This window comes from Topomyia yanbarensis, chromosome 3, assembly GCF_030247195.1.
Source record: "Topomyia yanbarensis strain Yona2022 chromosome 3, ASM3024719v1, whole genome shotgun sequence".
In the NCBI taxonomy this organism is placed as follows: domain Eukaryota; kingdom Metazoa; phylum Arthropoda; class Insecta; order Diptera; family Culicidae; genus Topomyia; species Topomyia yanbarensis.
In genome coordinates this window covers 143,825,515-143,838,773 of record NC_080672.1, presented here as the reverse complement: position 1 = coordinate 143,838,773, position 13,259 = coordinate 143,825,515, and the positions used below count along the sequence as shown (strand labels likewise).

The following is a 13,259-nucleotide window of genomic DNA, read 5'->3' as shown; positions in this document are numbered from 1 at the left end:
CGCAATACGCAAAAATTTTCCCAAAGAAGACCATTGGTTTAAAACCGATTTATGGGAAAAGGCACAAAACTAAACTGCCTTTTCCCATAAATGCACGTCCAGGGGTTTGCGTTTCTTCCGCAAACAGAACTTTTCTCTTACGGTACATAGCAAGTTAGGAGTTGTTTAGTGTGTTCATAACTAGTGCTTTCAATTATGGACTAGTGTTGGCATGGTGCAGTAGTCAAGTGCCATGATTCTGAAGAGACAAAGTCAAAACACAAACCCCTGGATCTATACAGCTATGTTTTGTGCCTCTTCGCAAGAATTGGTTTTAAACCAATGGTTTTCTTAGAAAGAATTGTTCCAAAGCCTTAAGAGGCAATGAATAAGTGATATAAGTTATTTTTTATCACAAAATTCGGAAACAATTTCGTGGGTTAATGGATAATACCAGTTTCTCGATAACAGTGCGCCTGGCTTATGCTAGGCTGGATGGAGGGTTCAAGTGTTGGATCACATACATTTGGTGCAATATCATGTTGCTTCAAGCTGTTGTCAACTCTTATTCGTCAGTTTTCGCACCTCCACTAGCGTTACAAGTTTGTATGGCCAAACTGGTGTCTTGATGATCACATCATTACAGTTTCTGCTAAAAATCGGTGACATCAAATACAAATATGTAATTTGTATTTGGTGACATACTAGGTTGATTATGTGATTTCATACATTTATAAAGTGATACGACGTCTTTTTCGCTTCAAATAGTTGGTATATGCGCGAGTGGAACTTCCTCGACGTCTCAAAAGCAAAAATTTAAGATTGCATATTGGTTGTGCTACTTAGGGGACCATGCACAAAAAATGTCAAAAACCGCCAAATATTCTTCACCTCTCCCGCCAATTCTGTCCCAATTACGAATCGTTTTAATTTGTTTTCCATGTCATGGTCAGGTTACTCCCCCTGATATCCGTTATATAAATAATAAATAGTCCCTAATCTACGTGAACATACGACAAAGTGTAGACTGTAGCGAACCAACACCTAAAATTGAAATTATTGTCGATAAGTTTTTCAAAATTTCAAATGCCATTCAAAATAAAAAAGAGTATTGTTTTATAGAGTAAACGATGTGATTTATATTGACACACTGTTCCAATAAAACATTTCTATATATTAGTGTTCTTTTCGTTTTTCTACTTTTAACTCATCATCCGCCGTATGCTTTGCGTTCTTTCGACAATGTACTTTTTTGCTGGGTCCATCACTCTCTTGTGACTGATGAGTTCGGCCATGCTGTCGCAAGTGATTCATGGTACGAAAATTCTTGCTACAAAGTTTACACTCGTATGGGCGCTCACCCGTGTGAATTCGCAAGTGGTCTTTGAGGTATTCCCTAAAATGAAGACTAAAATATTATAGATTACACGTATTATTTGCGTTATTTATAACCACATACCCAACCATGAAAGATTTCCCGCAGAAAGAGCAGATAAACTTCCTCACTCCCAGATGTTTCTGCTTATGTTTATAAAGGTACTTATTTGAGTTGAAAACCATGTCACACTCATCACATTTATACTGAACTTCTGAATTGTGTAGCTTTCGGTGCACCGAAAGGACATCCTTTGTACTGAAAACCTTCCCACAGATATCACAGGGGTATCGAATCATTAGATGTTCCCTTTCTCGGTGCTGTCGAAGATTCTCCTTGCGGCAGTAGGTTTTATCGCAGTGATCACATTTGAAGGGTCTTCCCGTTGGATCATTGTGTACCATCAGGTGCTCCTTAAGACCCCGTTTCAACACTAATCCACATATCGGACACTGGCGACTGTAAATATAACGTTTCTTGTTCGCCAATTTATTCATCCTACTGTTATCATCTTTTGCTTCAATCGAACCATATTGCGCTGGATCAAACTTTTCCACATTCGTATCCGAATCCTGATCATCATTGCTCAGCACCTCTTGTGACTCGAATAGTCTTACTGATTCCTCCTCAATATACAACTGTTCGATCTTAACATCGCCGATTATAACCCCTGGAGCTACACAAATTTCTTCTGCTTCTTCGGTTTGGTTTCTGGCCAGCTCTTCGAGAAATCGATACGATTCAGTGCATTTTATTTGAAAATTGTGCCAATCACGCAGAGAATCTATGCATCCAGTGCACAGGAAATTCGGAAGCCCATCACCCTGGCTCACGGAAATGTAGTTCGGTCGAAGCAACTCTACAAGATCGGCGTTCATTGCCAGATTCTGCAAGAAAATGTCTTCCAGATTATCGGACGCCAAACAACACCGGCAGACGATCGTAAAGTCTGCTTTTATAACAGTATAACTTTCCACTGAAATATCAACTGAATCGTTCATTTTTTCTGCGCCTTGTTTCTATTGGTTTATCCACACACCGCACCTTGATCTGAAACACAGTGTAAACTAGCAGGCTTGCGTAAGAATATGCAAATAAATACAAACACTGGTGGTAAAATACCGAACAGCTGTGACTTCATTGAGTGAGAATCAGGTATCAATAAAGCACGATTCATACGATACGGCAAGCGCCATACGTCACCGGTATATAATGTCAAAATTAGTTGCATATAGCAAATACAAAATTTTAATTATTTAATACAGTTAGGCTGTTCGCAACGCTGATGTATTCTACCTAAACTACCTAAAATTAAGTTCTTTTGACTCAATCTCGTGGTAGAAAGTTTCCATTTAACTACGGCAAAAATTATAAGACCTCGACTGAGTCGAATCTCTCGTTTTGTTTTTGACAACACTAACAAGTGCGAAAGCGACACACAACGCAAAAGTACCTAAATTTACGTTAAAAGATCTTATTCTGTAGGTTGTTTTATTTTTGCGTGTATATAGTTGAAAGTGATCTAAAATCTTTTTTTCTCTCTTCGTTTGATGGCTCAGACCAGGAGGTGTCACTCCTGTCATCCGCTATGGAGATATCGACATAGATCTTTCATTAGGGCTTAAATCGCAAATGTAAACAAACTGCGTTTTCGCTATTATGACATTATGCGACAAAAATACTACAAGATTGAGGTGAAAATTAGTTAAAATGGTTTTTAGTTCGATTTATAATTAGAGAAAACAAAACGGCGAAACATGCATTTTCTTCGAGATTTCGACTTAGGCCCTTCTTCTCATATGGAATATAAAGGCTAAACTTACATTTTTTGACAGAACCGGGCGTACGGTTATTATTCACAAAATTATTCTTTAAACGGCGGTTCTATTATATAAATGATAAGCAATATCTACTAGGATCATGTCTACTCGATAGTTGTTGCACATAAACATTCGAATATTTCGATATTTTCATGAAATTCGAAGAAAAGATGCACGCGCCCTATCATTTACATTGGGTTTCTATGCGCCCATTTGCTGAGCCCTATTAAAAAGTATACTGTCAAGCTCGCCCATTTACCCAGCCCTACCCAGCAAGACAGAGTCAGTTTAGCCCTTTTACCGCGCCCTTCTGAAAATTATGTACAACGTTTAGCCCTTCCGCAAATGGTGGTTGCTGAAGGGCGAAATCACGACTGGGATGCAAATTGGGCGTAAGCATTTTTTTAGTTTCTACCCACTAAAAGCACATAGGAATTAAATTCTTTGTTATATTGTCATAAGGTTTAACCAAAGATGCTTCCGGAAAAACATGGTCATAAAGTAATTTATACCTACAATAAAAACTACATTTAGAAAAGCATCGCTGTATATTGAAACTGATTTTTCTCCATTTGAGTACATTGCGACTTTGGCCCTATTGAAAGATCTGTGTCGATATACAGACTTTGACAGTAGTCAACATATCGACATAGATTTTTCATTAGGGCTTAAATCGCAAATGTAAACAAACTGCGTTTTCGCTATTACGACATTATGCAACAAAAATACTACAAGATTGAGGTGAAAATTAGTTAAAATGGTTTTTAGTTCGATGTATAATTAAAGAAAACAAAACGGCGAAACATGCATTTTCTTCGAGATTTCGACTTAGGCCCTTCTTCTCATATGGAATATAAAGGCCAAACTTACATTTTTAGACAGAAGCGGGCGTACGGTTATTATTCACAAATAAAAGAATAAACGGCGATTCTGTTATATAAATGATAAGCAATATCTACTATGATCATGTCTACTCGATAGTTGTTGCACATAAACATTCGAATATTTCGATGTTTTCATGAAATTTGAAGAAAAGATTCACGCGCCCTTTCTTTTACATTGGATTTCTATGCGCCCATTTGCTGAGCCCTATTAAAAGGTATACTGTCAAGCTCGCCCATTTACCCAGCCCTACCCAGAAAGACAGAGTCAGTTTAGCCCATTTACCGCGCCCTTCTGAAAATTATGTACACGGTTTAGCCCTTCCGCAAATGGTGGTTGCTGAAGGGCGAAATTATGACTGGGATGCAAATTGGGCGTAAGCATTTTTTTAGTTTCTACCCACTAAAAGCACATAGGAATTAAATTCTTTGTTATATTGTCATAAGGTTTAACGAAAAATGCTTCCGGAAAAACACGGTCATAAAGTAATTTATACCTACAATAAAAACTACATTTAGAAAACCTTCGCCGAATATTGAAACTGATTTTTCTCCATTTGAGTACATTGCGACTTAGGTCCTAATGAAAGATCTGTGTCGATATGTGGGCCTAGCCGGCTCTAGGCCCATGTCGCCCGTGCAATAGCATTGGGTTGTTTTGATTATAACAAAGGCAGATGTTGGCTAGGACAAAATGGCTACCTAGCAGGAGCCTGGCTCAGACCTTTTGATCCAAGATGGAGGCCGAGCTTCACTTCGGATCTATCGATTAGAACACTTATGGACACTTTTTACCTTGAAAAAAATCGATTAAATTAACTACGACCGAAGCGAAACAAAACTTATGGCAACAGAAGGGCTCGCTACGTCAACTGTTGGTGCTTTTCTTCTTCATATCCCCTTGTTTTTTCGGCTTCGCCGAAGAAAAATGACAACCGCACTCACACACAGAAAAAAATGTGCACACCTGTATCGTCTTGCTTTTGATCCAGCCTCCTGTCAAGGACGACGTCTCTGTACAGCCAGCATCACTGCTATGGAAATCAAAACATGAATTTTGAAACGAATGATTAAAAGCTGTAATTAGTTAATAAATGTTGTTTTTCTGAATAATAAATGAACAATAATTAAATCATCCCACAAGATGCAAAACGTCGTGTGAAATGCTTGAATATCGTGTATAGTGCCGAACATAATTCTTTGTTTGGGGCTTTATAGCTATAACGCCCCACATATGTAGGTCGCTGTCAAACTCCATATGATGGTATAGGGTTGCCGGAGGGCTGTTTTGATCCATTTAGCCAAGGATTGTGACATTTGTGGTGTTTTGAAATTAATCGAATGGGACGACCGGTAGAAAATCTAAAACCTTATCTAAAACCGATTTGACATTAGTCAGTACGGTACCTTTGTTTACTATCTGAGAAGGAACGTTTTCATTGGTGCTTGCGATGTAAAAGTTTGCGACGCGGAGGAAATCTCTTGTTGAATATTCTCAGATTTTTTTTATTGTTACAAGTAAGGTGCCATGAATCGACCAAACCGGATGCAGTTCGACCAAATTTGTCGATTGTGCTTGAACCTTTCTGATTTGGTGAATATTTTCGAACGACATCCGAAGACACAGAAAGAGTCGCTTGGTTTGCTAGTACGCGAGACCGTTGAAATGCTGGGACTAGCGGTGAGTATATCAAGAAGGTTTTTCGAAAATATGATATAGGTGATTGACTGATTTTGTTTTTGGATGTAATTCTGTACATACTTTTTAACAAGCATTTCAACGAAAAGCGTATCGTTTGGAATGCTCTTTAGCTAATCCACCAACTCTGGTTTATTTTAAACAACTTAAGACCAGGGCTTTTGCTTGGAATTTTTTGATTCGTTTGTGTGCTTTTCTTATAAACTGCCCTACTCTTCTAGAATTCCTGTTCTTGTTTTACATCGTCTTAACAGTACTTATTTTTACTTACATATCTCTTTCGTTTCAGATAGAACCAGAGGATGGCCTTCCCAAAAAGATATGCGTTAATTGCAAAGATTTCTTACGACAGCTTTACAAATTCAGGAACCAGTGTCAGGAAGCAAACGATCTTCTGGTGGAAGCACTTACCTCTTCGTCCGCAGAACAAAAACAGCAGCTAGCGCAAGAGCCTCTGCTAGTGTCTCATACCCAGTCAGTGCTTAAAAATGAATGTTTGGAGGATGTTGAAATAGAACCTAATTTCGAAGCAGCACCTCAAAGTGTTCCAATTCACCCCCCAGTTGAGGAATCTATTGCGGAAATTGATTCTTGCAGTAATTTCTCGGACCAAGTGTGTGTGAAAATAGAGTCACCAAACTCCCAACAGTTATCGCAGATTGTTGAACATGTTGAGCACTATGAATTTCTAGATGCCGAGGAAGAAAGTGTTCAAGATGAAACAACATATGATCACGTTGATCTAAGAGAAACAGAGATTGAGTCGGAGTATGTAATCGAAACATACGACGATATTGCATCGGACGAACAGAATTCAGTATTTCGTGAGGATGGAGAGTATACTGAATGCAAGCCTGAACATGACAAAGTGAACGAACGCCAACAGGTATTCGAACAGTTGGATATCTCTGCAATGAAATCAAACAAAGGACAGTTGTGTAAGATGTGCGGCAAATTTTCCACTTGCTTAAAATATCATATGATGTGCCATACCGGAGAACGACCATTCGCTTGTAATCAATGTGAAAAATCTTTCCGAACCGCCACTAAACTGAGAATACATGTAAATTGTGTACATCTCAAGGTCAGAAAGTACACTTGTGATGTATGTAACAGGAAATTTCTCGACTCTGGTAATTTACGAAATCACAAAGTTATCCATAGTGGCGAACGTAAGTATGTATGCAATTACGAAGGATGCAACAAAACGTTTGCCCTACCGGGAACACTGACTGTTCACAAAAAATCTCACACCCAGGATAAACAGTTTGCTTGCGATTATTGCTCCAAGTTGTTTCTTTACAAGTAAGTTAGGTGAGCATAGTTGAATTTTTTTATCTATAATTGTCTTATTCTACAGGTGGCTTCTAGTGAAGCATCTGAGGACGCATACCGGCGAAAAACCGTATCAATGCGATGTTTGCCAAAAAAAGTTTTCAACAACTACTCACATGCATACGCATAAGAAGAAGATACATGATCGTACCCAAGAGAAATCGCCCAGAAAACTTGTGGCCTTTAAAAGGGAACTGCACACAGAACCGAATGATTTGTGTGAGTCAGAACTAATTATTGGTGCTGAAAATTAGGATGTTTTAAAGCACTTGAGCTCTTAGTACTAGCAATAGAGTTAGTTACATAACATATGCGTGATGTTGCACGCCTGCACGTGCCGTAAACTGTTAAACTCGTCGTCATCGTACAAAAACCATGCTCTGATTAGCATTCGCTTACTTTTTACGCTGAGATAATGATGATGTCGGTAGATATGTAAATATACTAAGTAAAATGCACGCAAGTGTTCAGTATTTGGACTGTATGATGTCGAAAGAAATACTAATCGCATAGTTGTAGACGTTTGAATTATTTCTCGAGCTAGTTCACTGGTTTAATGCCAAGATGGCTCGGTTTGCTTAATTTTTTTCCTAAGGGGATGAGTCATTGCGTATTTAAATCTATTAATGTGATTCTACAACATTTCCCCGAAAACTATTCCTAAGAAAATAAAATACCGATGCATTTTCCCCAGAAATGCATTTTCCAGAAAGTGCAGGTTGCCAGAAAACTACTCTTCAAAAAGTATTAAAAACAAAACCGACAACCCTTTTGCCAGAAAGTATCAAAACTTAGAAGATTATTTGGCTGAACATTCTTTTTTCAACCAAGTTCGTATTATTCCTTTCATTCAGTGAATGCGAATAATATAAATACGGTTATAGTTTTCAATGGTTCTCAATGTAGGATAGACGAGTCCTTTCTAATCTCATTAGTCAGGATGTCACACTATTCTGTTGATAACTCGGTCAACGGTTACTGGATTGCGTTTAAATAGATTTCAACATCTTTGTTTCGTTCCTAAGAAGTTACACAATCAAAAATCCGGCCTGGAAAATGTAGAATTATTTGAGCGAAGTGAAAACTCGTGTACAACGCGCCCTCATTCATCCTACCATTTAAGCTAATGCGATATAGCAAACAAAGGAATGCTCTAAAAACCCACCAAACTCCGTTTCAAAATGTACATTCCTTTCGATTTTGATACAGATTCAAGGGAAAATCGAATGAAGAATTGAACACTTAAGTTTTAGTCGATCGGGTAGACAAAAATACAAAGAACTGCTCATGTTTGAAATAAGAATCAATCCCCATGTTCGAATAAATCTGATAGACTAGTAGATAACAAATTTAAACAAGCTCGCTGACAGCTCATTCTCAGCCGCTTTACACCGCATCAGTTCATTGACTGAGGTAATGCGCAAACATTAATGAGGTTTGGCATTAGAAAAAGATGCTAACTACAGTCGACTTGGAAAAACATCACAACGTAAAACATCACATCTATAAAATATTAGCAAAGCTTTGGTATACTATATGTGGCATTTTGACTCGAGATTAAATTACCATGTAAAGAGTTATTATTTTTCTCTATTATTTGTGGACGATAAAGAGTCAATGCTTGGCTTTTATTTGGCATAATTAACTCAGTTTGTTTATATTTGTTAGATATGACGTTTTGAATAAATGGTATAGGAATCTCGTGTTTAAGTGCCGGAAACTATAAAAAAACTATTCGAGCTGTTTGTTTTAGATCCTATTTTCTTTTACTACAAACACTACATTGCAGACGATGAATATGGTTTTATGCCTACCCGAATAGAAATGTACAGTAACAAAACCATGATTTTCACTGTGACAGTACAGTAATTTTACAATAATTTACAGTAAGTTATGCTGTTATACTACCACACAAAAACAATAAGCTTAGTCGTTTTTACAGTAAATTTCAATGTAAAATCGATTTTTATAGTAAAAACCTGTTTTAATCCACCTAGAGGTGCAATTGTGCCTTTCTCATTTCTCCAAACTATGATTTAATAGCTGGTTCGTACAATATAACATTATGGAAATGTCTTTCATTCTTATTACGCTTGGTAAGTATATATAAGAGCACCTTTTTGTATTCATCGCGGTATCGGTTTGAATCGGAGTTTTCTATGTGATCGCACTCCACAACCCGTAACACAACAAATTCCCAAAGGGGAATTTTATTTTTTGGTATCGTCCAAAATTTTCCCATTTGGGAATTTGCATAATTTCAGGCTTTGAGTCTTCAAACCATAAGACAGTTTCGGTTCATATTCCTCGTCGGCAAACAGAACTTCTGTGCTTACTATCGTGACATCACTCGGTATAAGCCAGTTGTTTTGTGTTCACATAAGACGTGTGACTTTTTGGATTTTAGTGACAAACTAGTGCTATTTTGGGTACTAGTTTAGATACATCGTCTAACTAGACACCCAGTTGGTGCTAGTTACTGACGGGGAGAATCTGAAACACTAAAACATAAACCATACTTTATAATATTTATTATTTTATGTTGGTTTGTAGGGTAAATTCTATTGTACAGTTCTATCCGGGTAAACGATCTAGGACCAACCTGCTCTCGTTCTCAACATATGTATTTGCTGATGGATTGCAAACTGATGTTGTGTACATGGATCTATCTGTGGCCTTCGACAACGACCATATATCGCAATAGCGCAGAAACTTGGTTTTTATGGACAACTTCTGCTGGTTTCGATCCTACCTCGATGAAGGCAACCACATATCCGACTGTATCTGCACCATTCCTCGCTACATCCTGCATCCCACAAGGAAGCCATCTCGGTCCAGTAATATTCCTTGCTTGGGAAACTGATAAAATAAAGTACTCATTTATGCGTAGAAAGCTACGCATTTTTAATAAAAGTGGAATAACTCACTTAATGGGCAAAGAGATTGTACCAAATAATGAGGACAGGCCATATATGTCAACCTGGGTACGTTTTATCCATTATATTTCGCAGAACAGTAGCATCAAAATGCGTAAAAAATACCCATTCATGAAAATCGCCATAGATTGAAAAATATTGAAAATAGAATTATTTCTGTATTTAAAAAAAAGACATTATAAAACATCGATTTCACATTACATATTTCTTTCTCATGAAAGTATCCAGCTTTTTGCGTGTCATAATGACAGTCTAAATTGTTCAGTTCGTGATGCGTTTTATGACCCTTTTTTGGCAAATATCGTTTACGTCAACCACCCAGTGAGATTAGGTCATCCTACATTAGTCCAATGCGTTGGATGTTTATTCAATGAACGCCCGACATCTTCAACCGGGCGTTGCTATCAAGCTGGCGTAAACGATTATTGTCAAAAAGGGAAATTAAACGTAATACGAACTGAACAATTTAGACCGACATTATGGCACGTAAATAACTGGATAGGGATTCTGTTCTAAAGCCATAAAACTAAATAAAATCTGTCACTGGTCAGAATATTTTTGTTGGCTTCCAAAGCAGTCATAATTGCGGAACTGCCGTTGTTTTCAGAGCATTGCCGAAATGTTCCGATTCCGGCACGGTTTCGGCTACGTGCCGATAATTTGCAGGTTCCGCTACGATTCACAATTTGCAGGTTAATTCACTTGAAATTATTCTTAAAGGGTTTTTCACCCATTATTAGGATCAATATACCCATTGGCTTTACCTCATCGAGAGGTTGAAATGTATTAAAAAATTCTCATTGTTGGAAACAAAAAAGTACCCATTCTTTTGACAGCTCGAATAACTTCCGAAAATGGGCTATTTGAATACATAAAACCGATATTTTTTTGCAGTTCAGTGTAGAGCTGTTCTATAGTATGCTATATTGGCGAACCCCTCAAATATGCATACCCGAAACCAATCTAAAATGCATCAATGGACCGATAACGATCCGCTCGTCAAAGTAACGGTGCATTTTCGGCGAGTGCAATGGTGCAACTCCGGTGTGTGCAGTAAATAGTGCATAAATTTTGTTTACGTCTGCTTCGCGTAGCCGACGGATGTTTCTGTATAGTTTTAAATCATAAATTAGAATTTGAATTGCGGCTTGGTGGTAATGGAGTCTTCGAAACTGGAATCTGTCAATGAACAGAAAAACAAGGAACTAGAAAAGATTCGTTTTTATGTTGAGAACTATGATCGGTTATGTCGGCTTTGTCTGACCAACGAACGGCTGGTAAATCTGTACAGCATTGTTCAGGGGCGGAATGTGTTCTACGTGCGGAATTTCATCAAGCAAGCCCTTCGGATGCTGGACCAAAAGGTAATATTGTACATCTCAGCAGAATAAAGCATGTTATTTTGGGTTTGATTTCACAGATCGACAAAAAAGATCCTTTGCCCAATTTCATTTGTGAGAAATGTGAGCGCAACTGCAACATTATAATTAATTTTAAGAACAAGTGCGATGAATCTCGGCGGATTCTAGAGAAGATACGAGATAAAACTATTTCTCCGGAAGATTTAAAAAAATCCGATGCTCGTACGGTGGTTAGAGATGTTGGACGCAGCCGAACTAAGACGAAAAATGTCACTGAATTAAACTGCGAAGAGCTGTTGAAAAAGGTATGTTAGTCTAAAGCAATATATATGTTATTACACATTCATTGCACTGCTGGGTTTTAGCTTCCTCAGGACTTAAATATTGAAAAGATACGAGAGCACGCCAAGGATGACGTTCAAACATGTTCTGCGGGATCTGAATTAGTAAGTACTGTGCCGAAATTCGATACGGAGGAGATAAAAAAGGAAGTGGCCAGTTTTGGGCTTATTTTCCCTGGAACTGACCTCAATCTAGATCTGAACGATTTCGTCAATTTAGTTGACGAAGGATCTACCAGTCTACCTTATGGAGATGTCGTAAGCGAATATGACAGTGATGGAAGGATGTTGCTCCATCACGATTCGGATAGCGATTGGAAGTCGGAGAAGACGAACGAACAAGGTGTCACAGCGGTAGTTATTAGAAATGAGCCTCTTAACTCTGTAAAACTGAGAAATTTTTCATCTAGCAAAAGAGAACGAAAGGCACGAGAAATAATTACAAAAGCGGGGGATAGACGCTCGAATAGGCTACCGAAAGAAAAAACTATATGTCCAATTTGTGGAGCATTGGTAAACAATATCAAATGCCACATGATTATCCACGAGGATATTCGCCCGCATCAGTGTGAGCAATGTCCAAAAAGTTTTACTTCTCGGAACAAACTGCAGTCACACATTAACAGTGTTCATTTGAAGAAAAGGGATTTCAAGTGCGAGGTTTGCGGAAAAGCATTTTTGGAGAAAAACAATCTGAAGGGTCATCAGCGAATTCATAACGGAGATAGGAAATATCAGTGTGATCTATGCCCGAAAACATTTCTGTTCGCGGGAACTCTGCGTTGCCATAAGTTGACCCATACACAGGACAAAAAGCACGAATGTCAGGTAAAACGATTGATATGAATTTCTAGGGTCTATTTATTATTTTGCAATATACATCAATGCAGGTTTGTGGTAAGTTGTTTCTCATGAGAACTACGTTGAACAAGCATCTGTACGTGCATAGTAACGAGCGCCCGCACAAATGTGACCTATGTGAGAAGACGTTCCGAACATCGACGCACAAAATTATACACATGCGGACGCACACCGGCGAGAAACCGCTACAGTGTCGAATCTGTGGCATTGGCTTTGCCCATCACAAAGCGCGCAGCGTGCACTTGAAGACGAAACACGCCGAAGAACTGGTCGCGATGGATATGCTCGACGAGAGAGGACATCTCAAGTTTTAGGATAGGTAAGACAAGAGGGATGTGTTTAAATTGTTTGATTATGTTATGAGAATATATAGCTATCTATACAGGAGTCGAAAGAACATACGAGAGTTGTTTCAATTTTCCGAACAATCGTTACCTCGCAAGCAAAAGGAGTAACCTACGTTAAGGCTGAAGTCAAGAGCATGTATAAGAATTGAACATGATTCAAATTATGCAAAATGGTTGTTGGAAAAACCATTGACCGGGGGAATGGCGCTTTTGAAAAAGCGGCTGTGGTTTTTCATCTCGCGGTTGTGTGGCGTGTCCCAGCACAGTGTGGTAGTGACAAAAAATTACTTTCAAAAGCACCATTCAGCTATGTCGATAACTTTT

General features: G+C 38.3%; 3 protein-coding genes across 6 annotated transcripts in view; 2 read left to right on the top strand and 1 right to left on the bottom strand.

Annotated features, from left to right (window-relative positions):
- Nucleotides 1–12,970, top strand: part of LOC131687263 (uncharacterized) — a 43,514-nt gene extending 30,544 nt beyond the window's left edge. Inside the window, exons 4-9 of the mRNA XM_058971335.1 lie at nucleotides 6,044–7,059; nucleotides 7,115–7,172; nucleotides 11,159–11,389; nucleotides 11,446–11,691; nucleotides 11,752–12,555; nucleotides 12,618–12,970. Coding sequence (XP_058827318.1) covers nucleotides 6,044–7,059; nucleotides 7,115–7,172; nucleotides 11,159–11,389; nucleotides 11,446–11,691; nucleotides 11,752–12,555; nucleotides 12,618–12,902 — 2,640 coding nt within the window. The 3' untranslated portion in view covers nucleotides 12,903–12,970. The remainder of the gene's footprint in view (nucleotides 1–6,043; nucleotides 7,060–7,114; nucleotides 7,173–11,158; nucleotides 11,390–11,445; nucleotides 11,692–11,751; nucleotides 12,556–12,617) is intronic.
- On the bottom strand, nucleotides 27–2,549 carry LOC131694251 (zinc finger protein 417-like). 4 transcript variants are annotated; one of them, XM_058982800.1, is made up of 3 exons: nucleotides 2,463–2,549; nucleotides 1,439–2,404; nucleotides 27–1,387 (listed from the first exon to the last, which is right to left on the bottom strand). In XM_058982800.1, the coding sequence occupies exons 2-3, from the start codon at nucleotides 2,353–2,355 to the stop codon at nucleotides 1,156–1,158; spliced, it is 1,149 nt and encodes a 382-aa protein (XP_058838783.1). In that variant the 5' UTR covers nucleotides 2,356–2,404; nucleotides 2,463–2,549; the 3' UTR covers nucleotides 27–1,155. The 4 variants fall into 4 exon arrangements, with proteins under 4 accessions (XP_058838783.1, XP_058838782.1, XP_058838781.1 ...); XM_058982799.1 differs by having other exon boundaries at nucleotides 2,457–2,508; XM_058982798.1 differs by having other exon boundaries at nucleotides 1,439–2,421; nucleotides 2,477–2,500.
- LOC131694250 (zinc finger protein 28 homolog) lies at nucleotides 5,355–7,559 on the top strand. The gene is made up of 3 exons (XM_058982797.1): nucleotides 5,355–5,736; nucleotides 6,044–7,059; nucleotides 7,115–7,559. The coding sequence occupies exons 1-3, from the start codon at nucleotides 5,584–5,586 to the stop codon at nucleotides 7,341–7,343; spliced, it is 1,398 nt and encodes a 465-aa protein (XP_058838780.1). The 5' UTR covers nucleotides 5,355–5,583; the 3' UTR covers nucleotides 7,344–7,559.
- Nucleotides 12,971–13,259: the final 289 nt, after the last annotated feature.

Excerpts from the sequence above, each read along its gene's own strand:
- LOC131694251 (XM_058982800.1), bottom strand. The coding sequence starts at position 2,355 with ATGAACGATTCAGTTGATATTTCAGTGGAAAGTTATACTGTTATAAAA. Across the intron at positions 1,388-1,438 it reads GGGAAATCTTTCATGGTTGG|TCTTCATTTTAGGGAATACC; the intron begins GTATGTGGTTAT and ends ATAATATTTTAG.
- LOC131694250 (XM_058982797.1), top strand. The coding sequence starts at position 5,584 with ATGAATCGACCAAACCGGATGCAGTTCGACCAAATTTGTCGATTGTGC. Across the intron at positions 5,737-6,043 it reads TTGAAATGCTGGGACTAGCG|ATAGAACCAGAGGATGGCCT; the intron begins GTGAGTATATCA and ends CTTTCGTTTCAG. Across the intron at positions 7,060-7,114 it reads TCCAAGTTGTTTCTTTACAA|GTGGCTTCTAGTGAAGCATC; the intron begins GTAAGTTAGGTG and ends CTTATTCTACAG.